The 27391-nt window shown below is 41.7% G+C and overlaps 1 protein-coding gene across 2 annotated transcripts; it reads left to right on the forward strand.

Moving 5' to 3' along the window:
• The first annotated feature begins 590 nt into the window (after positions 1-590).
• Positions 591-18594, forward strand: LOC131678414 (HEAT repeat-containing protein 1 homolog). Of its 2 annotated transcripts, none has more exons than XM_058958563.1 (5): positions 591-721; positions 782-1954; positions 12913-14321; positions 14721-18261; positions 18326-18594. In XM_058958563.1, the coding sequence occupies exons 2-5, from the start codon at positions 789-791 to the stop codon at positions 18516-18518; spliced, it is 6309 nt and encodes a 2102-aa protein (XP_058814546.1). In that variant the 5' UTR covers positions 591-721; positions 782-788; the 3' UTR covers positions 18519-18594. The 2 variants fall into 2 exon arrangements, with proteins under 2 accessions (XP_058814546.1, XP_058814545.1); XM_058958562.1 differs by having other exon boundaries at positions 602-725.
• Positions 18595-27391: the final 8797 nt, after the last annotated feature.

The following is a 27391-nucleotide window of genomic DNA, read 5'->3' on the forward strand; positions in this document are numbered from 1 at the left end:
TGCCAATCTTCGATGAGATGAGTAAAAAGTTGTGCAGGGATTACGATAGATAGCGCTAGTGGTCAGCTGGAATGATTTTTGAAATGTGATCGATAGAAATATCGGATTATTATTCAAGGTGTTATGTCTGTTTGTCTGTGGTTCAAGAGTGCGTTATAACGGTAGTAAATTTGGCTTAAATCGTAACCTAACCAAAAACATTTTTCCTAGGAGTCAGATTTATTTTATGTAAATTTGATTTATTACATACCATCCCTAAGTGTATTGGACAATTCCAGGGTGGTTGGAAGTGCTCACGATAAGATGGCACATGCATTCTGGTATTTGTCTTCGCTAGAATATTTAGTTCACTGGTGGGAGTTCTCAGTGTAATTTCTTTTGAGCAATTTGTACTCAAGCTAAGTTTGTTCCCTGTCAAAGACACACACGTTGGTCGAGCTTTTGCAGCTTTTGGGGATTTGCACATCTGAAGAGAGAGCCTTCACTGCTCGCTTCACAGAAGCTTTCGTAAACAGAGCAACTTCGGCGTGGTGTTTTCCTCTCTGTTTACGTCGTTCACTTCATTCGAATCTTTTTGGTCTCTCGTCTAGAAAACAGAGAAGCTGTCAACTTTCATCAGCGGTTGTTTTGTATTTTGCACGTGTTTTTGTTAACACATTACTTTTTTCATAAAAATATCGTAAAAATTTCTGCATTTGTGCGATAAACATTGCGTCAACAGGTAAGTGAGTGGCTCTTTTACTGTTGGTATCAAAGCTCCCCAAAATTTCCGCTGTTTTAGCCCCACGATGACGACCAGTTTAGCAGCACAGTTGCAGCGCTTGGCTGCCCCACAAACATCGCTTTTGTATGACAGTCGCAAAAAACCTTCAATCCTGTTCAAAGCTGGCGAAGCAGCATCGAAAGATCGGGAAGTAATATATGATATCGGTATCAACGGACTGCAGGAGCTTATTCAACTGAACCCAAGCTTCGCTCAATTCGAGGATACTTTATTCGATAAAACGTCAATTGATTTGCAGCGTGCGGTGGAAAATAAGGAACTGAACCGAAAGCTGGATGACAACATCAGGAAGTTCTTTTTTCATCTCTCGCCCTATGTGATGCTACAGCCGGCGCATAAGTGCTTGGAATGGCTCATCAGAAGGTTTCACATTCACGAATTCAATCGGGACGATTTTGTTAACCTAATGCTGCCGTATCACGAAACAATGATTTTTGTTCGATGTGTTCAAACGCTTACCCTGACCGGGAAAAATGATCCATTCGAATGGTTGAAAGGAGTCAAGAAGAGTGGAGCACCACTCTCAAAGAATGCCATTATCAATCATGCCATTGGGACTCCAGGTTTTCTTAGAATTTATGGAGAATTTTTAACACGAGCAGTTGACGAATTAGATAACAAAGCTAACATTCTGCAGGCCATGATAGCTTTCTTCTGCACCACGACCATCGGCGTATTAGATGGGTTGGAATCAGTTGGAGAGAATTTCGTCGTATCCGTTCTGCGGACCCTGGTTAAAGGATTAAGCTCGAAGGCGATTGACTTCACCGCCGCTAGTTTTATGGTAATTGGTCATTTGGTAACGAAGACCAATCTCACCCGCAAAACGTTGGAAACATTCCTTATCCGAGTGTGTGCTGTGATGCACCATTCCCTCACCGGGAATGCTACCATGCTAATGGTTCTGATTCTGCAGACCCAACAAGGGCAATTGGGCGAATTGTCGGAAGAAGTTATCGGGGCGCTCTTGGCAACGAAATGGCTTCCTCGTGCGGTGGCCACCGTGAAGAGTGAAGGAGTTAATGTAATAGCACTGATTCGAGCCGTACTGGTGAAATGTTTGCAGAAAATCTGCCAACAGGATGCCAATCTGGAGATGTGCCGAAAGTTCTGCGAGGAATTGATGCTGGAGGTAACTCTGGACGAAGAGGAATGCGAAGATATTATTCGGTGAGTAGATAATATAATTTAGATTACCTACTATTATCGAATTTATCACATTAACAATGGTATTATCCATTTTACGGAGCGAGGACTCCAAACAGAATGGAATGTAGTACTATATAACTGTTTGGAGACTCTTCGATTTTTTAAATTGCATTTAGGATCATAAAGTCGACAAAATTGCGTTTATGTAAATGTAAATGCTTGTCAAACACGATCAAGATGTACTTTTTTGGATGACAAAACAATCAAGCTGACTGTTTTATTTGCTGATAGTCTCCGGACGTTTTCTCGTACTCAAACATTATCAACAAGCTTCATTGCGGCTAATTCGGCTTTAGTTAACTCAAAGTATTAACTAAAGCCGAATTAGCCGCAATGAAGCTTGCGATAATGTTTGAGTACGAGAAAACGTCCGGAGACTATCAGCAAATAAAGCAGTCAGCTGCAAATATCAACTCAGTTGCAAATACCGTTTCACTGTACTTGTTTGTCCTACCGGAACTCGACCAACTGGTGTCACTAGTTCTGTACAAGTTTGGCGAGTTAGCTCCATCATTCTAGAGTTAACGAACTTAACGAAGCAAAAGCAGTGTGCCGTACACTCGAGTATAATACACAAGAGGAAAACGTGAAAGTTGACAAGTATTTGAAAAACTCAATGAAGTGAAATCCAACGGAATCGTGAAGAGCCAATTGTGACACACTTTATTCTCAAACATCAGTGACGGATATTTGGAGATGGGTGAAATGCTTCAGAGGTAAAGCCACCGACAGACAACCATTAAAGCATTCACTACTACTTGAAGAAGTCGTAGACCGCCTGGCTCCGCCTTTCAAGAGATCACGTCCAATAACAGAAACAGAATGCAGATGCGAAAACCAAAATGAGCAACAACATTTTAGCATAAACGACTTGAAAACATTCTTCAAACATGAATAGGACACATAACCTGACGCAGACAGTGTTAGTTATTCTGCGATCCGCTATCTCCCCTATACTGCACAAGTGGCACTTCTACAGAACTATAACGAAATTTACGAGAAAGGCATTATCACAAATATCAATTTGTCAAGATCATAAACCCCCCGTTGAACCCAAGTCATATCGTCCCATCGGTTTAGCCTCTTGTTTCCGGAAAACTTATGAAAACATGATCAAGAACAAGCTGGAGTGGTACCTTCAACACAAAAACCTACTGCCGGACACCGTAAGTGGTTTCAGGAAGAGCAAAGGAATGCTAATTGAAGAGGTACACACAACTGCCACCAGCAACGAGCATGTCGTAATGTGCAGCTTTGATATTTAGAGTGCATACGATAACATTCAAGTAGCAATACCGCTGCCAGAGTTACGATCATTAAAAGTAAAAAATAGCCTAATTGGACATCGTGGAATTCATCGAACGAATAATATGGTTAGGATTTCCACAAGCTTCTCCCTTGAGCCCGATGTGTTTCACTTTCTTTGGTGGTGGATTAATGATTGTCATTTTTGGCACTCTCAAACTAGGTTTTGAATATGCCATTACCTTAGCTGTATGAAGGTCGAATACAAACAACTCAGTCGCTATTCTCAATACCGCACTAGAAGAAGTGATAGATGGATTAAAGGAAAGATGATTAGAAGTATCACCATATTAATGTGGAGCAATGGTGATCAGTAACCGACCCTTGGAGTAGATGTAGAATACCAAGATACAATAAAGCTTCTGGGATTAAGTCTAAAAGCTACACCCTCTTGGAAATGTCAAATTATACATATAAAACGCAAAACCTCTTTGGATGTGAAATTTCGGTGACAGGTCAAAAGTGGCGATCGCGCCCAAGTGCCTTACTAGCCATATACAAATCATGCGTGAGATCAATAATCGATCACACATCAACATTTTTTGGGGAAGCACCAGGAAAGGACCTAACCAACTGGATTACATACAATGGAACTGTATTAGAATTGCACTAGGTTCTACCATAACAACCCACACTTCACACTGCCATTCGTGTTGAATGAGTGTTGAATTGCTCTTCCGGGAGACTTCTTCCTTCTTAAATACGGAGAATGACTCTCCAATAGAAAAACCGAAACCACAACCTCAAAGGCTTGGTTTGAAATTCGCTCATCACATCACATGCTCATCACGAAAAATTACATCGTTGGACATAATTTACCCTAGTCAAACGAAGGCAATGGCGTTGTGACCAACCGACAAGGAGAACCGTAGCACAAGAAGATTTCACTATGGGATTATCACGACATTTTCAACAACACCTTGGTGGATCAGAACTGACGTCAGTCGGAGAGGAATCTCAATTCTCTTCGAATAACCACTCTAGAACCTGAAGCGAAACAACAATGTGGGGTACGACATGTCATTATTTGTTAACGTGTGACTTGTACGAAGACGACTGACACGAGTGTTGGAGGAAACTCGCCTGTGAAGGAATAGTTTCGGTCATCGCTACGATACTTAAAAAATCTTGAATACATTAGTAGGGGAAAGTGGTCGGTTGCCGGCACTGGTCAGTTGTCGTCACCTCTATGTAGTTTTTGACAGAAAGCAGATATGGACCAACCAATATATTTTTTGAACAAGTGAAACTCTAAAGTTTTTTTTTGATGATTTGCTTAGTGTTATACAAAGAAGTAAATCGATCGAAAAAGTATGTGCATTGAATATTTATGATTTATTGCGAATTTGTTTTACTTTGTGATTCAATATTGAATGGCACCGAAATGTTCGCGACATTTTTTTTATCAGTTTTCATAAAGGTTACTAAAATTGGTTGTCGGCACCCCATTTTTGTTGCAAATGCTCTCAATAACCTAATCAATATGTGTATTTTGGAACGGGCTTTACGAATAAATATCAGAGATCGATTTTTTGCACCATTCTGAAAACCAGGAAGGCGCCTACCGGTTTAGCGTTTTACATTTACATGAAGAAAGCCCACCTGGTCCCACAAATATATGCAACTCGGTGCAAGAGAATGTGACGGCCAAGGAAACAAAAAGCCAATAGCCCAAATAGATCAGGAACAGGAAGGGGTACTACACTGGAAAAAATCCAAACGTTAATTCTATTTGCTTCAAACCGCTTAAAATTCATATGAAGAAGAAATGCTATTGTTATCACGCACACACATACCTTCTATGTGTCAACTGTATAAACTATGTATGCACACACATAAGTTGGGGTTTTATTTGCCTGATAGTTATGAAATGTAAATGTAAGATTAATATTTCTTGTAAATACACACATTAGGTTCATGTGCCAGCAAATAGTGTCTATATGCCTCCGTTTATTGCAAAAATCTATGTGTAAAATCAATAGGTCGAACGTTTACTTTTTTGAGTGTACGAACAAGGAACCAAACAACAGATGAGAAATCGTTTACTTATTTATTATAACTACGATACTAATCACAATTATTTTGCTTTTATTTTGCTTGTCTTGTTTGGTTTCAGCAAACCAAAATCTATGCGGACTAGCACATACGAACAGTTAGGCTTTGTAGGTTCTCATTTTGACAGAGTCTAGATGGGCGGATGAACGTCTGTCAGGGTGTGGGCTGAGAAATGACAGTGACACTGTACGAGATGGCGCTGGGCCTGTGGCCTTCGTCTGGCATGGTCCATTCTCATTGATTCGGAAGTCTTCTTGTCTGGTTGGTAGATATGTGCTCTTACTTGCAAGTTGATCAATTCGCTTGGGTGGGGGACATGTTGTCGATTCTTTTGATCGTGAGTATGAGGCTAATTCAGGAAACGAGTGCAGGTCTGGCACCTAAGAGATAGTTAATTATTCAGGACTTGTTCCTATTATTATTAAACTCGACCAAGCACACAGGCTCTCAGAAATGATAAGCAACCCTTTCGGGTCAGTGTGGTCTATTCGAGTCGAACCAGGCGGACATTCGGTTCGAGCAAACTTTATGGGGAATAGTGGATAAATATTTCTTATGCCTTTATTGGCAGAGATCCTTTTTGCGAAATCCTAAAATACCTTCACTGGTATAGCTACTCAGGATAATAATAATAGAAAAATTAAGGGTTTGCCTGGTCCATAATGTAATAAATACTAGAACAGCGATAATAGAGTTATGTTATAAGATATAGAAGAAAGAGCACATTTGTAGGAAAAGTATTAGCGAGTAAGGACTAATACTGCTAGTATGTTTACCGTTTCAATTAATAGTCGATTGATCCGCTTCGGACCAAGGAGACAAAAAGGAGATTAGGAAGAGACAGAAGCGGATTCAATGCGAATTTGGCAATATGACGTTGACCCCAAGGCGATGGCATGATGATTTTCCATAGGATGACAGACTAGATGACACGACGTTACACGCTCTAAACTTGTGCCAAATAGTTTGTATGTATGTATGAATTTATGTATGAATGTAAGCCCGCATGTATGCCTTTTTTACAATGGAGAAGACCTTTACGTCCTAGCCCAGCTATTGGTAGGGTCCAATCTACCGCACGGGGTGCACTGGGGGCGTGTCGGGCTCGAATGGTGACGCTGCCATTAATACCGACTAAACTCCATTGGGCTCCGCCATCGTTCCTCCCAGGAACTACCTCTCGGTATTACTTCTGGGGGGATGGCTGTACTTAGTGTACTCATTCACTCTCACTCACATGTTCATGCGTCCTGTATGAGGCTTACTTGGGTGCTCTCTCTATCGCACCTTGATTCACTCTCAAACACTCCCACATGAGGCTGACTTTTGTGCTCACCTTTTTCGTTCCTTGCGAGGCTGACTTGTGTGCTCACCTTACTCATTCCGTGCTAGGCTTACTTTTGTGCTCGCCCCACCCATACCATGAGAGGCTGACTTGGGTGCTCACCCTTTCACTCCTCTGCCACGCCATGAGGCATCGATAGCTAAGTCCCAACATACTACGCTACGACCCTCCCGTCTTGGCATGATGCAGTCCACTTATACGCCTATACATTCACTCTTCTGTCTTGCTTCGGGGTGGCTGGGTTTACCCCTTACGCGGTTGCCATTCGCTGCGCCAAACCTGCCTCGGCATGAACAGACCATTCACTCCCTTTTTTGCGCTTGGCCTTTTTCGCTCCAGTTAACCAATCACTAGTTAGCCGTACCCGTCGTCTGTTGCAGGGTTCGCCAGATTACCTGTAGCCTACTGGCAATCTGGATGGTAGCAGCCGAGACTGCGTTCCACTTCTCCACCGATTGACACATCCGCTGAATAAGGGTATCAGGGGTTGTGTCCCAGCCACAGACGTCAAGCATTGCTCCTCTTTCGTCCTCTCCGTCGAACCGAGGACATACGAACAGTATGTGTTCGGCAGTTTCGTCTACACCTGGGCAGACTGGGACCTCCGCGTGCCCGAACCTGTGGAGGTACTGTCGGAAACAGCCATGGCCTGACAGGAATTGTATCAGGTGGAAGTGAACTTCCCCATGGGGTCTTCCCACCCAGCTCTATATGCTAGGTATCAGCCGGTGGGTCCACCTACCTTTCGAGGAGTTGTCCCACTCACGCTGCCATCTGGCGACCGAGGTCACCCTGGTGCGCTCGCGGGCTCCCCTATTTCCACGTAGCTCAAAGCACTCCTCATCTTCCCGAATGACCAGCCCGACTGGCATCATGCTCGCTATCACGCAGGATGCATCGTGTGATACCGTGCGGTAGGCAGATATCACTCTGAGGCACATCACGCGGTAGGTGCTCTCCAGTTTCTGTAGGTAACTGGTTACCCTCAGTGCTCTTGACCATGACGGGCCGCCGTACCTGAGGATAGATACGGCAACGCCTGCCAGTAACCTACGTCTACTGGCGCACACCTTTGAGCTGTTGGACATCATTCTGGATAGAGCCGCAACAGCAGTCGACGCTCTCTTGCACGTATAGTCGACATGGCTGCCGAAGGTCAGCTTGTCGTCTATAATGACTCCGAGAGACTTCAGACTTCGCTGTGAAGTGATCGCGACTTCTCCCACATGGATAACTGCATGTTGTGCCGACTTGCGGTTGTTGACGATAACTACCTCCGTCTTATGATGAGCGAGCTCCAGGCCTCTCGCGCTCATCCATTCCTCCACCGTGCTGATCGCGTGTTCTGCGGTTAGTTCTACCTCAGGAATTGACTCCCCGTAGACCTCCAAGGTTACGTCGTCAGCAAAGCCGACGATCTTGACTCCAGGAGGGAACTTCAGTCACAGAACCCCGTCATACATGAGGTTCCATAGCACCGGGCCTAGGATCGAGCCCTGTGGGACTCCGGCGGTAATCGGAACCCTTTTCTGACCGGCATCGGTCTCGTATAGCAGTACGCGGTTCTGGAAGAAACTTTCCAGGATCCGGTACAGACCCACCGGTAGGCTAAGCCGGTGTAACGAGAGTGCGATGGCATCCCAGCTTACGCTGTTGAATGCGTTCTTCACGTCAAGTGTCACTAACGCACAGTATCGAATACCTCGCCTTTTTCGTTGGATCGCTATCTCGGCAGTATTTATCACTGAGTTGAGAGCGTCCACTGTGGACTTACCCTTCCGAAAGCCAAACTGGTTGCTTGACAGACCGTCCGTACCTTCCGCGTACGAGGTGAGCCTGTTGAGGATGATCCTCTCAAGCAGTTTGCCAGTCGTGTCTATCAGACAGATTGGTCTGTACGCCGATGGGTCGCCTGGCGGCTTCCCGGGCTTCGGCAACAGCACCAATTTCTGCCTTTTCCATCTATCGGGGAAACGGCACTCGTCAAGGCATCTCTGCATAGCTAGCCTGAACATGTTCGGGTTCGCTATGATCGCTGCCTTGAGAGCGTTGTTTGGAACTCCATCCGGCCCTGGAGCTTATGTATGCCTGTATGCATGGATGTGTATAGGAGCAATGTATCCGTGAGCAACATGGAAGGACAGCCTCTGAGCCGCCAAAACGCCCATGGGAAGCCGGGTGCGCGGTCGTAGGTGTGACTATAAAGCACTGCACACACTGTCAAGTGCAACGGTGAGACGGTAGGTGTAAAGTTAATGCACATAGGTTGCAGAAATAGGTTGTTGGGACAGCTCGATTGCACACTGATAAATAACAATAACAATAACATGAAGAAAGCCCACCTGGTCGTGTTTTCACCGCTAGGTAGCACTGTACATACCAGATTGTCACGACCAGACAATTTGTTAAGGTGAGGGGGGGGGGCGTTTGGCCTGTAGCCCCCATCCCTCTTTAGCTGACTTCTGTCTGGTATGTCAAGCTTTGGTAAAAAAGTGGACTGCCTGAAACTAACTCAAATGCAGTAAATGCGATCCGTCAGTACATTACCAGTGCGTAATATTCGCACTAGTTTTTCACATACACATATTGTGGTTCTGATGAAGAATTGTTCATAATGTCTTTGATGGTTGTTGCAATGAATAAATTTCCTTTTCCCTTTGAATTTTGATGATTATCATTCATATTTTTCCATTTTTAGTATATTTTCTTAAGGTGCCGACAACCGACCACATTTTTCAAAATGGTGAAAAATTATCATTTTACTAAATTGTTAATAAATTTTTTCAAGTTGACAGGATAAATTAAATTCTTTCATAAGTTATTAGCTAAGGACTCTAGCTTTTCATTGGTATAATTATTCCCATATATTGTTCAATTGGAGTAATGTTGGGAGCCAAAAATAAAAGTGTGTCGACAACCGAATACATTCCCCTATACTTAATCAATCATGTTTATTTTGTGTACACTCTGAGCAGGAATGTACAAATGTACAAAATCCAACAACTCAGGGCACGGGTTTGGGAAGCCACCCGATCCGCTAAAACAACTATTCTTGCACAGAACCTGATTCCTCCCCGAAACTACCTTAAGGCTTTGCTTCGGGTGGATTTTTAATGTGCACAGCACACCCTCCAATCCAATAACTTAGTAGTTACCTATCCACACAACGTGGCAAATTTCTGTATGGCAGTAAGAAAGCTAGATATGAGTCGAGAATTAGTGCTCTTTTTCTAAGAAAACAATCTAGGCGGCAAGCTTCCCGGCCCTATTCTGCGCGGCGTGTGACGTGAGACGACTAATCTCACCTCACTCTACGTGACTTTTCTCACCCAATTCTGAAGAGTCACTTCGGGTGATGTGAGACGCCCATTTAACCGCAATGGGCCATCTCACCTCACCCGAGTCGACTCTCAGAATCGGGTGAGAAAAGTCACATAAAGTGAGGTGAGTTTAGTCGTCTCACGTCACATGCTGCGCAGAATAAGGCCGTCCGATTGTCTAATTTGCTGAGCTCTTGTTCCAGTTAGCACCACCACTGGACCTAGCCTACTCCGACGGTGAATTCCCCGACAAGAAAAGTTCTCGCCAATCCGAGCCAACCAACTAGGTGTCGAGGTCAGTTCGGCGATTCCGGTAGAGCAGGATGTCCGGTTCGCAGGTGTCTCAACGATCCATGACTCGTCGCGGTCTACTCACTCTAGTCCCCGGTGGTGACTCTAGTTTGCGAAGACCGAGAGTTCTCCGACGAAAAAAGTTTTCCGGATACCGATTCTTCTTTAGTTTTCGAAATATTTCTCTCGGTCCAACCGGTTGGGTGCCGTTGTCGGTACGGCGATTCCGGGTTCACTTCACCTTGCTTTCTATTGAGCCACGTTGACAGGTTTGGGATGAGCCGGTAGGTAACCTTCTCTTCTCTGTATTGTCCCATTCCTGCTGCCAACTCGCCATTGAATCGATTCTTACCATCTTCTTCACGTTTCTGGTGTTTCTCCGATTGTAGCACTTGATATCCTCCTCTAGAGTCATACAGATGGGGGTCATCCTGGCGATAACGCATACTGCCTCCGACGACATTGTCCTGTACGCGTTCGTGACTCGTACGATCATCAGCAGGAAGTTCAGCTTTTCGAGATTCCGCTTGATTTTCAGTGCCGCACCCCGGGCAGGATCCCCTTATCGCAGTATCGACGACGAAACACTAGATAGCAGACGTCTTGTCCTGCTTCTCGGACCACCGACGATTAGCAAGGTTCTCGCTAATGTGTTTGTTGCCTTCGCCGACTTTTCGCAGGCGTAGTCGACGTGGTTGTTGAAGCTTAACCGGTAGTCGATTATCACTCCCAATTGCTTCAGCACACGATTCGATCCAATCATGTGCCCTCCGACGTCGATCTGCATCGGCTGAACCGCTTTGCAGTTGCCTATCAACAATACCTTCGTCTTGTGATGAGTTATCTGCCACTTGACCCCGTCCAACCAGTTCTAGACCGCGGCTATTGTCTCCGTCACCGATACCTCCAGTTCATTAAGTGTCTCACCCATCACCGTCACGGCGCCGTCCAATTTTTGCGGCATTGTGGCGTCACAAGCCGCCACAATCCTTCTTGTTAGGTCAGCCGAATGAACGTTTTCGATCCCGCTGTCCGGACGAAGTGCCTCATAGAAGAGGTCTTTGTTGAAGTCTTTTGTTTTCCATTTTCGCTCGCCAGTCGTCCTTCTCCGTGCTGCAGCAGGGCTCCGTTGGCCGATACGGTAGCGAATCGCCTGGTGGTCGCTATAGGTATACTGCTCGCATACTCTCCAGCCCGCTTTCGCCGTCAGTAGAGGACTGCAGAATGTGACTCATGCTTTCAGTTGAATCAATTAAAAAGTATGTCGCTCATATCCACTAGACAATACGTTCGTTGGCGACATGACTGGGAACTCTAGTGATATGGGGAAACATACTCTCTTCTAGCATCTGAACCATACACTGAAAATTAAGTATCAGATTCAAAGTACGCGCGCGATCATTTAAGAATACACACGAATATACGAATGATTACTTGGTCATAAAACATAAATTATGCATGCGAAGTTACATACACGCTTACACACGAGACAAGCATGTTAACATACAAACGCTCGAGTCCTTCGCGATCATCCACGCACATCTACGCCCGCGATCTTGCAATCAGAATAACACCCTGATAACAATGTAAACGTTTTAGCAAATATAAATTTATAATCGAGGTCTCAAGCGTGAACCTACAAACGCCCGTGTTCGCGCGATCATGAATCGGTCACGTCCGAATGTCCCTACCCTAGGCCCTAGTAGTATAGGTCCCATGCTTCAGTTGGACCAATAAAAAAGGACGCTCATAACCACTAAACGTTCGGCATGACCGGGAACTCTAGTGATAAGGGAAATCTCAATCTCTTCTAGCATCTGAACCATGCACTGAAAATCAAGTATGATTTTCACGGTCCACACGATCATCCAAAAATGCACAAGAATATGCGAATGGACACACGGTTATAAAATCGATTTTATGCACGCGAAGCTACATTCACGCTAGCACACGCGACATACAAAAGTCACGCGGCATACAAACGCCCACGTGATCGAACACGTTAACTTACAAACGTCCGAGCCCTTCGCGATGATATACAAAGACGAATTTGCAATCGCGATCATCCACGCACAACTACGCCTAGGATTTCGCAAACACAAAAATGCCGCGACAATTTAGCGAACGCTTTAGCACGTATAATCTGATTAACGCCGTTCCAAGCGCGCACAAATAAAAGCTCATTCCCACGCGATCGTAAAGCCCCTACGTCCGCACATCTGATCCGTACATGTAATATCATAATCAGAATCACGGCCAGCTGAAAATGACCTTAACCAGTGTTTTAGTGGGTGACATTTCCCGTCTCATCTGCAATTGTAGTGAGTGATTCTGACGGGGAGCTCTTCCGTGAGCCCAACTCTACAGCTACTATAGGACAAATTTCGAAAAAAAATTGCGAAAAAAACATCTCATAATTGTCGTAGTGACGTATTAAAGCTATGGGACAATTTACAATTTTGCGCCCTAAAGGGTTAGAGTGATAATATATCGCTAGGGATCAGTATTCTAGATTAATGTTTTGGTAGTGAATGACTCGATTCAACCACTTTAGCTCGTATGTTTAGGCCATCACCAAATAACCTAGTCTTATTTCATTACAGGTGCGTTTTGGATTCATACTTCTGTAAGAGTGGTCAACCGATAGCGACAGCTGCCAGCAACACTTCGAACGATGACAAATCGTCAGAAATTATCAGCTTGGATTCGGAGGACGAAGATTTTGAGTGCAAGGACGAAGCAGTCACTCGATGGTATTCGGATTTTCTCAAGCGCTTGGAGAACCAATACCCGAACGCGTTCGATAACGTCGTCAAACAGGTCATGAAGGGCCAAGGCAACTTTTCTCAAAACAAACGAAATGCACTGCGAAACGTGCTCGGATTCTTAATGCAGGCTTCCTACAGTGAGGATGATGCGAATATATTCGAAAACCTTTTCCACTACGATGTGGATCGCAGAATGGACGCCGTTCGCTACCTGGTGAACAATTTTCAAAATATCAGTCTTAAAGGTGACGGAAACCGTGATCTGCTCAAAGATAGCATCAAAGAGCGCCTGGAAGATGACAAATGTGACGTTGTAGCCGAAGTGTTGAAATTGAGAGCGGCAGATTTGGTACAACTGATCGGAAAGGATCAATTGATTGAGAAGTTGATTACAATCAGTCTTAAATGCCTTCGACGAATGGACACCTGGCAAGAAGTCACGCCAAAAGTAATAGATCTTCTAACTGATAAGTATGTCGTTGAAGGAACGAACCTGAATAAGATAATCATCGCATTATATCCGTTCCTATTTCCATCGGAAGATGACGAACTAGGCACTCAAATTTCCAAGCAGGTCATGGCGACTAGCTTTGCTCGAGAGTATAACATACTGATGCTGTCAGTTAACCCAACGAAAAAGATTGACTGTGAATCGATTCTTGGAACATTGGAGGAGATGCTTGGTGTAGGACAGACCTTCCACGCTATACAAATTTGCTTCTATGTAACACTTGTCACATCTTCTCTTCCACTAGAAGCTTCCGTAGACTTAGCAACCCGCGTTTTTCGTTTCACCACTCGTCTGCTGAGCGGCAAGCACAAATACGTGCCTTCGTCCAGTTTAAGCTGCTTGAAGCAAAATCGCCTGCCGATGGACATTCATGTAATATTATCCGGATACCTAATCGACCGGGTTCGATTCGACACACGGAATTCGGACTTTTCCGAACAATCGGAATCATTTAGTTTACAGCTGAATATTTTCAAACTGCTGGTGGAGAAATATTTTAGCATAAAGGACGAGTATAAGGCTATTAAGAAAGTGTACGGAAAAGAGTTGAGCAAATTTCTGAATTTACTGTATCCAGAGCCGGAGAAGAGAATTGAATTTTTGACATCGTTCTATACGGTCCATTTGCTGGAACGTGACGCCAAGGATGTAACAAGTAACAGCAAGACATATGTTGAACCGGAACTACAAATTCGGACGTTTAAGCTGTTGAATGCGATGCTCGCGCAAGTTGGTATGTCGATAAAATGTTAAAGATTTTATTTTTTAATAATAGTTGGAGGGGCAAACAATTTATGGAAATATATTTCAGGGGTAGTTCCGTAGTTAAACAAGTGAATCGTATTTCGTAGTGTTAGTATCACAAAAAGCTTGCTTTCTCTATATAATAAGGCAAAAATCTAGCCATTGTATTTTGTCGATATGCTGATGATGGACATCTACGTACAATACTCTATAAATAGAGAATAATAGAGCTGTTAACACCCTTCGATGTACGCAGTATTCAAAGAGCTGGTAAATCTGGATATTAATTTTAAGTTTGTTCTCCATGCCCTAATTAATATTTATCGACAGCAGCATAATTTTACTTTTATTCGTAGTTCGCGTAATAAAATTGTTTTTCCTATTCCAGGCTACCAACTGTCCATCAATATTCTGTTAAATACTCTACTTGGCCTAAAGTCGGACTCGGCTGTAATCCGTGAATGTGCCATCAGCTCATTGGAACTCATTGCATCCGGCAACGCTCACCCTCTGGATCCGACATTTAAATCGTTCCTCAAAATGCTCCTTAAACGCCGCGAAGAGCTAGCAATGGATGGCGAGCAGCTTCCGCTGGTTATGTTTACGATATTTTCCAGTGATAACAGCAGAGCTCTGAACAAGATCCTTCAAGCCCTGCTGGGTAAGGTTTTAGATTCAAGTACTCCAGAGTACGTGGTCGGGGGATTGCTAGATATGCTTAAACTGATAGATGATGATGACATTTTCTCTAAAACGGTCATCCGAGGCATTCGCATCATGAAAAAGGCTGACAGGGCTGGTAAAAATTACCTATTCGGAATGTACGAGTCCAGAGTGCTGCGATCGCTGGTAGCAAGAATCAACCCGAATACGACAAAGACTCTGACGAGGAATGATCAGTGCCGTGACTTTGTAAACATTGGACTTAGCAATCATCTTCCGCTGCCTAGCGCAGAGGGCAAACATACTTCCGTTTCGATTCTGCTGATTGATGCACTTGGTGAAGAGGTGTTTGTTACTTTTTCTCAAGCATACGCCAAAGAGATTTTGCGGCAGGTAGTAGAAGCAGCTACGGTTGCACAAAATCCTGAAACCAGTGCGGCTGCTGGAAAGTTTTTTAAAAGTTTGAAATTAGATGTCAAACTGGTACTGGATTTGCTGGATAAGATGATTGTACAGAAGGAAAATAAAAAGGAGAAGCGTAAATCGTCCGGAACCCCGACCACTACCAATTCCGTATTCTCGTCATCTGAATGGACATGTGGAGTAACTTTATTAGAAATGCTTCAAAACAAAAAGCAGTTGCTCAATACAAAGCTATTGATTCCTAAGCTATTCGAAGTTCTAAAGTTCTGCTTGGATTTGGAAGAGCAGTCTGGGGTTGAGTACGTAAAGCAGATGATTTTATCCTTGTTACTGCACTGTTGTAGCAAGATGGAAGATGGTTCTGGAAATAGAAACGACAACTTGCCAAAAAGTGCATTCAAAGTGGAGCTGATTGTACAATGCATTCGAGGAACTCAGAACCCTCAAACACATCACCATGCTCTTCTTTTGTTGGCCCACGTAACTGACTTGGTTCCGGATCAGGTACTCCAGAACATAATGGAAATCTTTACCTTCATGGGTTCATCCGTTGTTAGGCATGACGACGTCTACAGTATACAGATTATTACGAAGATCATTGAAACCATAATACCTACTTTGGCAAGGGAGGAAAATTCTGCAAATAAGCAGAATAAAGTGATTCCGATTCTGAAGATATTTACAGACGTGATACTGGACGTTCCGGAGCACCGACGAGTTCCGCTGTATACGAAGTTGATACAGACACTTGGACCATCCGATTACCTGTGGATGTTCCTTGGAGTTTTGCTTGAATCGGACGTTATGAAAGGTGGCAAAAAAGCGGAAGTTGAATCAGAGGAGAAGGTTGGTAAGAAGAAGAAAAAGCATAATATCGAATCTGAACACTCGCCAAACTTCAGTAAACGACTGGAAATCGCTATGAACATTGCTCAAGAGTTTGATCCGTCTGTGATAGTTGAAACTTGCACTCAATTGGTGCGCTATATTCAAGGATTACCACTGCAAATTGATACAAACAAAGATCACATGGAGATTGACGTTACGGATTCGGCTATTTTCAGCATAGAATATCACACAAACAAACAACTGAGACATTACCGGTACTCTACCAGTTTATTTGTTGCAACGTTAATAAAATCAACGCACGTGATTAATAAGATTGCACTGCTCAACGAGGAAGATACGGCTGCGATGAAAGTTTGTTACCGAGACCTGATCGTAGGCAGTTTGGCCTACGTGAATGTTGTGGCGAAAGTCGTTGACAAAGCACGTAGTGAGAATAACGAGCGGGAAAAATCTTACTGGGAAATTTCCTTGGTCAGGTGCTACGAGATTTTGGAAGGAATTATAGCCCTGCTAGCCCCGGATATGACAATAACGGTGTTTGGTGGATTGATGAAGCATCGAACTTTGCTCATCCGGCTAAAGGTGATTGATATTTTCAACAAAAAACTACAATATAACAAAGATTATTTCGATGAATCCCATCACTCGAGGTTGCTTGAGCTACTTAATCCGTTAATGCAGATTGTGAAAGGAATATTTGTTGAGGAAGATGTAGTTGGAAGCACATCTGCTAGGTTCAAAATTGCCCAAGAAGCTTATCTAACCGTTAAACACTTGTCGAAGATCTTGGCACAGAAAAATCCGGCCCAGTTCAAACATGTACTTGCTGGTTTCATTGACGGACTACACGATTACAAGAAAAACCCAAATCCTCATCTGTTAGCTTCATTGATTCTTTGTATAGGTGAACTGAGCGTTAATCTTGGCCCTCACTCGATTCCATATCTGCCAAAGTACATTCCGATGCTGACCAAATTCATCGCTCGCCAGGTGAAATCAGCGGAAACTTTTGATATGCTGACCAGCAGTATTGTGACATCAATCCTCAAAGTCATCGACACTTTGGCTCGTTTTCTCAGTCCATACCTGAAATCGATAATCATTGGAATTTCAAAACTGCACGCAAAACTTCCAGACAACCACGACCAACGGCTATCTATCATATCGTCTAGATTGACCCAAATCTGGGAAAAGCTAGCCTCGCTAATCCCACTTCGTCTGCTCGTACCAGCTATTGAAGAAAGCTACACCGAAATCGTCAAAGAAGGCGAATTGGGTGCTATTGGACCACTTATGAAACTTTTATCCAATTCGTTCAACAGCATCCAAACCAGTGAATTCACTGGGCTTCAATCGGAGCTCTCCGAGTTTTTCCTGTCCGCTCTACAGTTCCGCTGCGATAACGCCTCCAGTGCTAAGTTCCTCGCGAAATCAATTGATATCGCTGAAGAGCACGTAATAAAGGCCTTCGTTGTGTTGATTCTCAAACTATCCGAGAGCACGTTCCGGCCACTTTACTACAAAGTATTTGAGTGGGCCAACCGTGACTCTTCGAGCAACGATCGTGCCATTACCTTCTTCAATCTTTCCAGCCACGTAGCGGATGCGCTGAAACACCTCTTTGTCCTTTTCGCCAGCGAACTAATCACAAACGCGGCCAAATTATTGGACGCTACCAACGCCGGCAAATCTGACGATCTGTTCTTCCCGGACTCGAGCAAGAATGTTACCCTGATTCGCTACATTCTAAGGACACTTCTTAGTGTTTTGGTTAACGATAATCAGAATTTCATCAATTCCGTACGGTTTGATACGTTGCTACAGCCTATCGCGAATCAGTTGGAAAACGTAATAATTTTTGAAGATAACGAGATTCGTAAGCTGGTGATCGATTGTCTATCGCAGATGGCAGTTGCAGTGGCAGATGACACCCTCTGGCGACAGCTGAATCACCAGGTGTTGCTCAAGACCAGAAACAATGATCCAGAAATCAGGTATTTAGCATGCAACAATCTTCTACAACTCTTAAATTCTCATTGACAAAATTGTATATTTCAGATTATTCGCATTAGATGCGTGTACGGAGATTGCTCGTAAGATAGGGGAGAATTTTGCTCCATTACTGCCGGAGAGCATTCCGTTCTTGGCCGAACTGCAGGAGGATGAAAATCAAGCAGTGGAAAACGCGGTACAGAAAACCATTCGTGAGATCGAGAAGGTGACTGGCGAACCTTTGCATAAATACTTGTGAGCGTGGTAGGCGTTGAATGGCAAAGTGCATATTTTTTTGTTTTGTTATTGGAAAACTTGTGCTAACTAAAATATTTTTGGAAGAAACATAATAAAATCCGTTTCAATTGAATAGTTTATTTTTACATCTTTTTTAGTAGCTCCGTGTCACTCAACATCGAAGCAATATTCAAAAGAAATGAATACAATACTTCTTAGCTGTCAAATTCGTTGCTTTTTCTTATACTGTTTCATTAAACTTTTCGGGTAATATTCAGGACAAAGTTCCTTGACGAATCTTCATGTATTGCTAAGTTGTGTTATGAGTGTACAGAACTACCGCTAAAGCCCCAACTTGATAAGCTTGCTCTAATTTAGAAACTATGAAGCAAACATCGAACCAGATCACAATAACAAAAATGTAAGTACAACGTTTCTTTTACATAATTTTATTTGATCAATTTTTTAGTCCATTTTATATTTCTAATTCAATATATTGGGAGTTCAACCATAATTATAGTTTTTGTTTTTCATTATGATAGTATCCATGGTTCAATGATTGTTATTAATATGTATTTTACGTTCGCTGTTAACTGATGTGTGGAAAGTTTGGAACTTTCCTATGAAAAGGAGCAGCAATTGCTGCACACCCATCAGATCCGACTCTTTCAATTATTTGCGTCATGGTAACAAATCGGCTCAGAACGAGATATTGACGACACGTGAATTTCGTATAAACCAAATAACAACAAGAGGAAAATCATTTAGGAGCCTTTCGTGAAAAGGACCAGGACGGCAATCTTTTAGCATATCGTATAGGAATGACAACCAAGTGGACGGAGCACTATGAGTTGCTATTAAACGGAAAACCTGTAGAGAACGCCCAAACCGGATGAGGATTGCGAATGATGGATAAGGTGTGGATCCACCCACATTAGATGATGTGCGTGAGGCTATTTGAGTGCTGAAAATAGGTAAGGACCGGTCAAACTTCTAAAAGTCGGGATTGACTGGCTGTATGAAGGATTGCTGCGGGATCGGTATGACCTTAGTGGAACAAAAAAATTATTGTAAGGGTTATGAACTCGAGTGCCATAATATCCCCACGGTCATGGTCCAATTCCGCCCCCCCCCACTGCATGGTGTTTTGATAGTTTTTTAAATGGGATCAACGTATCAACTAAAACAATATTTTTGTGTTTTTATGGGTTATGGGAGACCATTTTGTGGTGTTTTGATGGATGTGAATCTTGGCACGGACCATATTAATGGTCTTTTTTGAGGTTGTGTGGTATCTGAACCCATAAGAATATGCTCGGGATAGCAATCCTCAAGGTCGGTGCACTCTTTGGTAGGCTGTGGCCGTTGGCTAAAGCCTTTGATGGCTTAAACCAACAGAGCCGTAGCAATTTAAAGGGCAAAGGGGTGCTTTGTCCCACCACGCGTATTCCGACGGACATCAAATTTTTCTCTTGTATGAAATTGTTTAGATATAGGCAGTAAACGTTCTGTGAGAGCTCTCGCTCAGAAATTGTATTGCATCTGTTTTGTGCCTTTCCCGGATTCAAATATTTTAAAATTTCATTTAACCATCAATGAAAAATCAGTAACTACTTACACCGCCTTTGAATAACACCATACGCGCACATGTTAGATTGAATGCGAAAGCCTATGTTTGGTTCAGGGAGAGATAGTTGTATATGGAAGTCGCTTAAGACTGCGTGTGTGGAGCAGACTGCTCATGAACATCGACAAGTTTGTACCTGTGTCAAAAATTTCGTGCTCGCGTTCAACCTCAAACAAGCTTCGTCTCGATGTACAGGTTTGCCTCGAACATCGAACCCAAGCGAACGATGTACAAACTCTAGTTCAAACAACCGTGTACGTACACCGGGTGCGTACTCGAGAACGCCAAAGAAGAAAATATGGGACGTGATCGCCCCAGCGGGTAAGTTGATGGCGCAAAGAAGAAACGTCGCATGCAGCCAGACACATTTTCAAACGACGCGGGGAAGCGCCTTCTGCAGAGCAACCAGTACGCGGTGTTACCAGAGGAGAGTGGTAGTGGCGAAATCGTAGCACGAAAAGAGCGGATCTCCCCGCTCTCTACTCCTGAACTGAAAAAAATCCAAACGTTGATTCTATTTGCTTCAAACCACTTAAAATACATATGAAGAAGAAATGCTATTGTTATAACGCGCACACATACCTTCTATGTGTCAACTGCATAAACTATGTATACACACATATAAGTTATATGTGCGTATTGTTATAGAATCGGGTTTTATGTGTCTTATAGTTATGAAATGTGAATGTAAGATTACTATTTCTTGTAAATACACACATTAGGTTTATGTTCCAGCAAATAGTGTCTATTAGAAAAACTCTAGAAAGAGAACTGCGGAGACTCCATTTTGGGTCGATTGGATTCGCGTTTAGCTGTCAAAAAACGAATCCAATCGAACATAGCCTATCCTTATAACATTGGACGTGTTGCCATACAATGCCGGGACATACGTTGCCAAAAATTCTGTTTTTTCTCCGCAGTTCTCTTACTATGAGTTTTTCTAGTGTCTATCTGCCTCCGTTAATTGCAAGAATCTATGTGTAAAATCAATAAGCATAACGTTAGATCATTTTTCAAGCTGTACAGCGTCGGTAGGGATGCCAGGTGCACAGATTAATCTGTGTTACACAGATTTTCAATGTGTCGCACAGATTTTAAAAAAGTCGCAGATGAGATGAGATACACAGATGAGGTCATAATGCACAAATTTCAACAGTTTTCAGTTATAATGCACAGACTAGCACAGATTTTTCAATTTTTGTAATTTTTGACCACATGAAACAAGATCAAAAACAAAAGAAAAGTTGGAAACTTTTTGTTTTTGACTCAAATTTACGGTTTTCTTAGGCACAAATTTTCAAAGATTTTTATATTTGCTGCGCACGCTTTTTAAAAAAATACCTGGCATCGCTAAGCATCGGTACGAAAATTGTGTATTCCAATTTCAGAAGAGTACGCCAAAGTTGAAACATGTACCTCTCACCGCGCACTTGGCGGCCTGGTTTTTCTTTTCATTCTATTTCCAACAAACACTCAATTTTCCCATAAAACACTATATTTTCTACTTTCCTTTTACTACACAAAGATCACTGCCCTACACTTCCCTAACTTCGCGGTTCTATCGCGCCTAAATTATTTTAATTGATTCACTTGATTGCATTGATCTAAGTTGTCAGAAGCCAGAGGTACGCACAGTACATGGGCCGAGTCTTGACCGAAAATACGAGCACAGAACAAGATAAAAAGCACGCACAAAGCGCGCACAAAAGGCTCCGATCCCAAATTTTCTGAAGTTTGGATAGTGAAATTCTTGCTAACTTCAGAAAATTACAATTACTAACTATCTATCTCTATGCAGCCAGTGATTAACATTATTTTACTATTAGTGTAGCATGGCTTTCCATCTTTGTCATTCCTATGTATCTTGTGTGTTAATGTATTACTATTCTCCTCTATCCATGCTGTCCGAATAATTCCTAATTGCTTTGGTATTAGTGAGCTTCGGCTCTCGCTAGAATCTCGTTTTTCTCTGTTCTAATCAACCTTCCCAAATTAACATCGCACATAATGTTCGCTCTGGTTTTGTGTTCATGTTAAACCCACACTTCGTCTACGAACGCAAACACGTTATTTCGTACCAAAACAGGTGCACATGTTCGCTTGCACAACCGAACCCTGTGTACGCACACGGTGTGCGTACACATAGGTTCATGGGCCCGGTTTTCTCTTTCTCATTCTCATCATCTTTAGCATTGTCTCTTTTTGCCTTGTACGAATCGTTCTCGATTACGCTCCCTGTGTACGTACACGAATGTTTGAACTAGAGTTTGTTCTTCGTTCACTTGGGTTCGATGTTCGAGGCGAACCTATACATCGAGACGAAGCATGTTTGAGGTTGAACTCGTGCACGAAATTTTTGACACAGGTACAAACTTGTCGATGTTCATGGGAAGTCTGTAAATTACTTAGGTAAATGTTGGCTAAACGATATCATGAACTAAATTCAATTAATGTTCTATAGCTGAGTTATTATCATATATCCTTAGGGGGTGCGTTTTACCCCATATTCCCCTAATATTTCGTGTACCATACCAATGCAAAATAAATGGTACTCAATTTGTCTATCATTTCAATGCGCTCTCTCTCGCACGGCTTCTGTGCGAGATAATTAACTGAAACACTATGCGAGGGAAATGGAAATGAAATAACGGTCACTTCATATTTGCCCTCACAATTCAAAGACCATCATGAAACTGCACAGCAATTTTCAATTCCTAGAACTGCATAATCACAATATCACATTAGGAAATGTCGTCACCTCCGTCTTTTCCCTCTTGATCAGTACACACCATCCATCCCTGAAATATTTCCTCCGTATCCATGGGTCCTCACGCAGTCCTTTCGTTTGTATAGTGTCTGCTGAGCTTTTTTCGAGCAACATGCCTTTATCCTGGTTATTATAATGTGTGCAAGCTTCTCAGTTGCTTTTGTTACACGATAACCCTGGGAGTACATCCTTTCTATTTTGAAAAGCTCAGAATTTTTTCTTCCAATCAACTGGATATCACAATTGACTTCTAGTTCACCGTCGGTTTCAGTTGTACAAAACCGAAGCTCGTTTTGACTTTTTAAAAATGAAAAGTTGATGTGGATTGTGTTGAAAGGAATAAATATTCAGTAGTCCTTGTAACTCATTCAATTGAATAATATATTCATTTCACGCATCGAATATCTGCAATAGTCGTAAACGAATGAAGAATGTTTCGCCGGTTATTTGTGGTTTGCACTTTTACATGTTTTGGAAACATGGCATTATTTTCAATAAGCTGCCAAAGGTATTATTTTTTTTTTATAAAATCAAAAACAAGTGAATTAAGTCATTACAAAATTAAAACAACTTTGATTATCTTATTTGAAGACCATAACAATCTAGCTTCATAATTTTAAAAGTACATACTGTTTTCTATTAACCCTTTCATGCCCACGTTGTTTATAAACAACAACGTTTTCAAGCAGTCGTAACTTTTGGATTAGATAAGATTAGCTCACCGGAACAAGTGAGGCTAATAACAATTACCTTTCACTTGAGCAATAACAATTATGAGAACTTTTCGTAGAACTGAAGTTATTGCATTTATTTAGATTGGATTCCAATGGAGCAGTGCTGCCTGGGACAGTTTTAGTTAACAGCAAGAAACATATTTTGACACATCTTCATTGTCTTGAAATATTTTTGAAAAATGATGAATCTTATCAATTTATATCGTCTTCAACTATCTTGTCCACGTGATTGCACTACTGTAAATTTTACAGGAGAGTTTTATTGAGCATCGGCAGGAAAAATTGGGCTGCTTCTAGCACTGCTAGAGAAGCACCTATCTTGATCAAAATAGGTTTTTCGTGTTTCTCTGCCCCAACAGTTTCAAGAAAAATAGTTTTGAACCCTGTCTGTTTTAATCCACCTAGCGGTGCAATTGTGCCTTTCTCATTAATCCAAACTACACGGAAAAAAATTGTTCCCAAAATCGTGAATAAAGTGCCATGAATCCTGGAACAATCACGTTTTTACGTTATGAAAACAGGACCATAGACAAAAATCATGTGTTTTTTAATTATGTTCAATTTCCCTTCAGCAACGCCCGCATAACGCTTTTTTGTGGAACTTTTTGTTTTGTTTTGTGAACTTCAGTCAATGTTTCCGCCAAGTAATTTCTAATGCGATTTTCAGTACGCGAACTAGTTCACAACTTTATGAACAGTATTCATAAAACCAAAGGTTGACTCATGATGATTATCATAGAGCCTTAGTTCACAAAATCGAAATATTCTGAATATGTTCTCGTGAACTATTTCGCGAAATTCAAAGTTTTATTGATGAATCCATTTAATTCTCGTGAACTAATTCATGAACTCTAATATATTAGGTACGATCCAATATTCGTGCTCGTGAATTAGTTCACAAAATCATCAAATATTTTTCTTGTATTCGTGAACTGGTTCATGATATCTAGTATAAGTCACAACTCACGTTCATTTTTGTGAAATTAGTTCACGAAATCATTAAATATTATTCATGTGTTCGTGAACTGGTTCATGATGCCTAGTACATGATTTACAATCTATTTTTATGATATTTAGAAGATATCGCTAATCATTTACAATTTCATGCAACATGATAATGAAATTTTCCCGTGAACTCTTCCACAAAATTTGGAGACTTATTCCTGGAATCATTTCTATTCCATGCACTGTTTTATGGGATGTCCAGCTGCTAGCGACCATAGTAATAGTCACGAGCATTAGTTATAAAAAAACCATTAAGACCTCGAACATCGTTATTCGTTTAATAAGGTTAATGGTGATGTCTGGGTGGAAAACTAAAGCTGCACCTAGAATCCCAAATAGTTTAATTATATATAATTCACAAAACAAGATATCGCGGCATGAGTCATATTTTTATGATCCAGTTCATATTGTCACGTTATTCCGAATAAAAAAAACCGATAGTAACCAAACAATAATAGATCACAATTAGGCGAAGAGAATTTACGAATACCATGGTAAAACTGCTGATATCATGAACATTAGTCATATTACTCTTCGTGTCAAATTTGGAAGTATGTTTTAAAATGAAATATTACGATAACATGAACAGAAATTACGAAAATCATGACTAAGATCCTGAAATTATGAACATGAATTACTCTATTTATGACTAAAATATTACGATAACATGAACAGCAGTTATAAAAATCGTGATATAGATCCTGAAATCATGAACATGAATCACTCTACCCATAACTAACGATAACGTGAATAGAAATTACAAAAATCGCGACTAAGGTCCTGTCATCATGAATTTTAATCCCGCTAGTCTGACAGAAAAATGCAATAGTAAACCAATGAATAAGATAGCACAATAACGTGATGAGAAATCACAAGAATCGTGAATAAGGTCTTGAAATCATGAACATCATTTGACTGTCGGCTCTATATTCCCAAATCATGAACAAGAATCACAACAAAAACTAAACATGTCCAGGGAACAACAACAGTACCCTAACCAAATATTCTAATGTAACGCCATGTATATATTCGGGGTGAGCTAGTTTTTTGAGAACACAAATAATTTAATGAACTTGCGGTTTATTATTCATAATTTCAAGAACTTGGTCATGGTTTTCGTAAAATGTTCTGTTCACGAAATCGTGACCTTTTGTTCGTGAATTTATGGCTGGTTTTTTTTTTCGTGTACGATTCCATGGCTGGTTATTTTCAATATAATGGTGGAAATGTCCATTACATATTCAGTATGATTTGCACAAACATACAATGGATCGACAGCCACGAACTTGAGAAGCTATGTGTCGTAGCTGAAACACTTGAACCCAGCAGCGGAACCAGAAGGAGGGTTCTGGGGGTCCGGATCCCGCCAAAAAGTTAAATTTTAAAGTAATTTTCAAACCCAAAATCATTTCAAACCAAATTTTTCACTGATTTTACAGACCTACTAGGGAAGTTTTTTTAGGAAGAACTATAAAATTTTCTCCGGGTAGGGGGGGGGGGGGGGTAATCGATGAGGGAAGGTGGGTTTAGGGAAGGATGGTGTGTGATGGGGGGATAGACCGTGTTGACGATGTTCAGATTGGTTGCATAACCTTTCTATATGAGAAAGGCAAAAAAGTAAGGTGCACTTATAAATATGGGACATCACTTTTTTTCATTTTAACTACCAAAACAAACGAACAAAACGCACCAGGGCATCTAAATTTCGAGAAACATCGTTGATTAAGCTTCAAAACATATGCTTAAAAATTGGTGCAGTTTGTTTGAATAGAAAGAAAGTTATTCTGAGAAATTAGGGTGACCGCATAAGTCTGGGACACACTGTATTTTTCCATGAAATCAATGTCAAAAACTTCAAGCAAGGTGGGTGAAGGTCTTAAATTATCCAAATGATATGAAATTTGGCATCTGAGTTTACTTTGCCATTTGTCACTATATGAGGCCTTTGAGATTTCAAAAATTAGTGTTTTTTTTGCAATGCAATGCGGGTGAGAGGGTGGCCAAAGGGCGGGGGGTTGATGAATTGTGGAGATGTTGGGATAAAAGGGGGGGGGGCGATACTACACTAAACTGCATATTATACCTTCCATTTGAGACTTGTTTTGAGAAAATCGGTTCGGTCATCTCCAAGTAACCGATGCGCAATTGTTAGTCACACACAGACATACACACATAAGAATACTTACGTTTTCCGAACTGAACGAAGTGAGTCGAATAGTATAAGAGTGTCGGCCAATAATTTCAAGCAATTTGTAACTCATTTTAATTATTTTTGCATCATTTATACATATATTGATTACCGCTTTCTAAGAAAATTTCGCATGTGGCCGCATACTTCAACCCGTAACATAGGAAACAGAACTCCGATTCGAAGGAAATTTTACAGCATTCAGTAGGAATATTCTAGCTTTCATTTGAGATTGACTTTGTGAAAATCGAGTCAGACATTTCTGAGAAGCAAATGTGAATTTATCTCAGGAACATAACCACTTTCCCAAAGCTTCCGATTCCGCCGAAGTTGTCCAATGTGGTCAACGTGGGTTTGATTGGGCATCAGTGAGCTGAAACTATAAATTCAAACATTTTCGAACACATTTTATGAAGTTTTGCATCTTTTAGATACCATGCTGATTCCGATTTATATGGGGATTTTACGCGTGGCCCCACTCTTAAACCTGTAACTCCGGAACCGGAAGTTCGAATTAAATGAAATTCAATAGCAGCCTATGGGAACGTTGTACCTTTCATTTGAGTTTGAAATT

The sequence above is a fragment of the Topomyia yanbarensis genome, chromosome 2 (genome assembly GCF_030247195.1).
Source record: "Topomyia yanbarensis strain Yona2022 chromosome 2, ASM3024719v1, whole genome shotgun sequence".
In the NCBI taxonomy this organism is placed as follows: domain Eukaryota; kingdom Metazoa; phylum Arthropoda; class Insecta; order Diptera; family Culicidae; genus Topomyia; species Topomyia yanbarensis.

What these genes read in the sequence shown, in the direction of transcription:
- LOC131678414 (XM_058958563.1), top strand. Translation starts at nt 789, where the DNA reads ATGACGACCAGTTTAGCAGCACAGTTGCAGCGCTTGGCTGCCCCACAA. An exon ending in GAATGCGAAGATATTATTCG is followed by an intron (nt 1,955 to 12,912) that starts GTGAGTAGATAA and finishes ATTTCATTACAG; the next exon opens with GTGCGTTTTGGATTCATACT. An exon ending in AACAATGATCCAGAAATCAG is followed by an intron (nt 18,262 to 18,325) that starts GTATTTAGCATG and finishes TGTATATTTCAG; the next exon opens with ATTATTCGCATTAGATGCGT.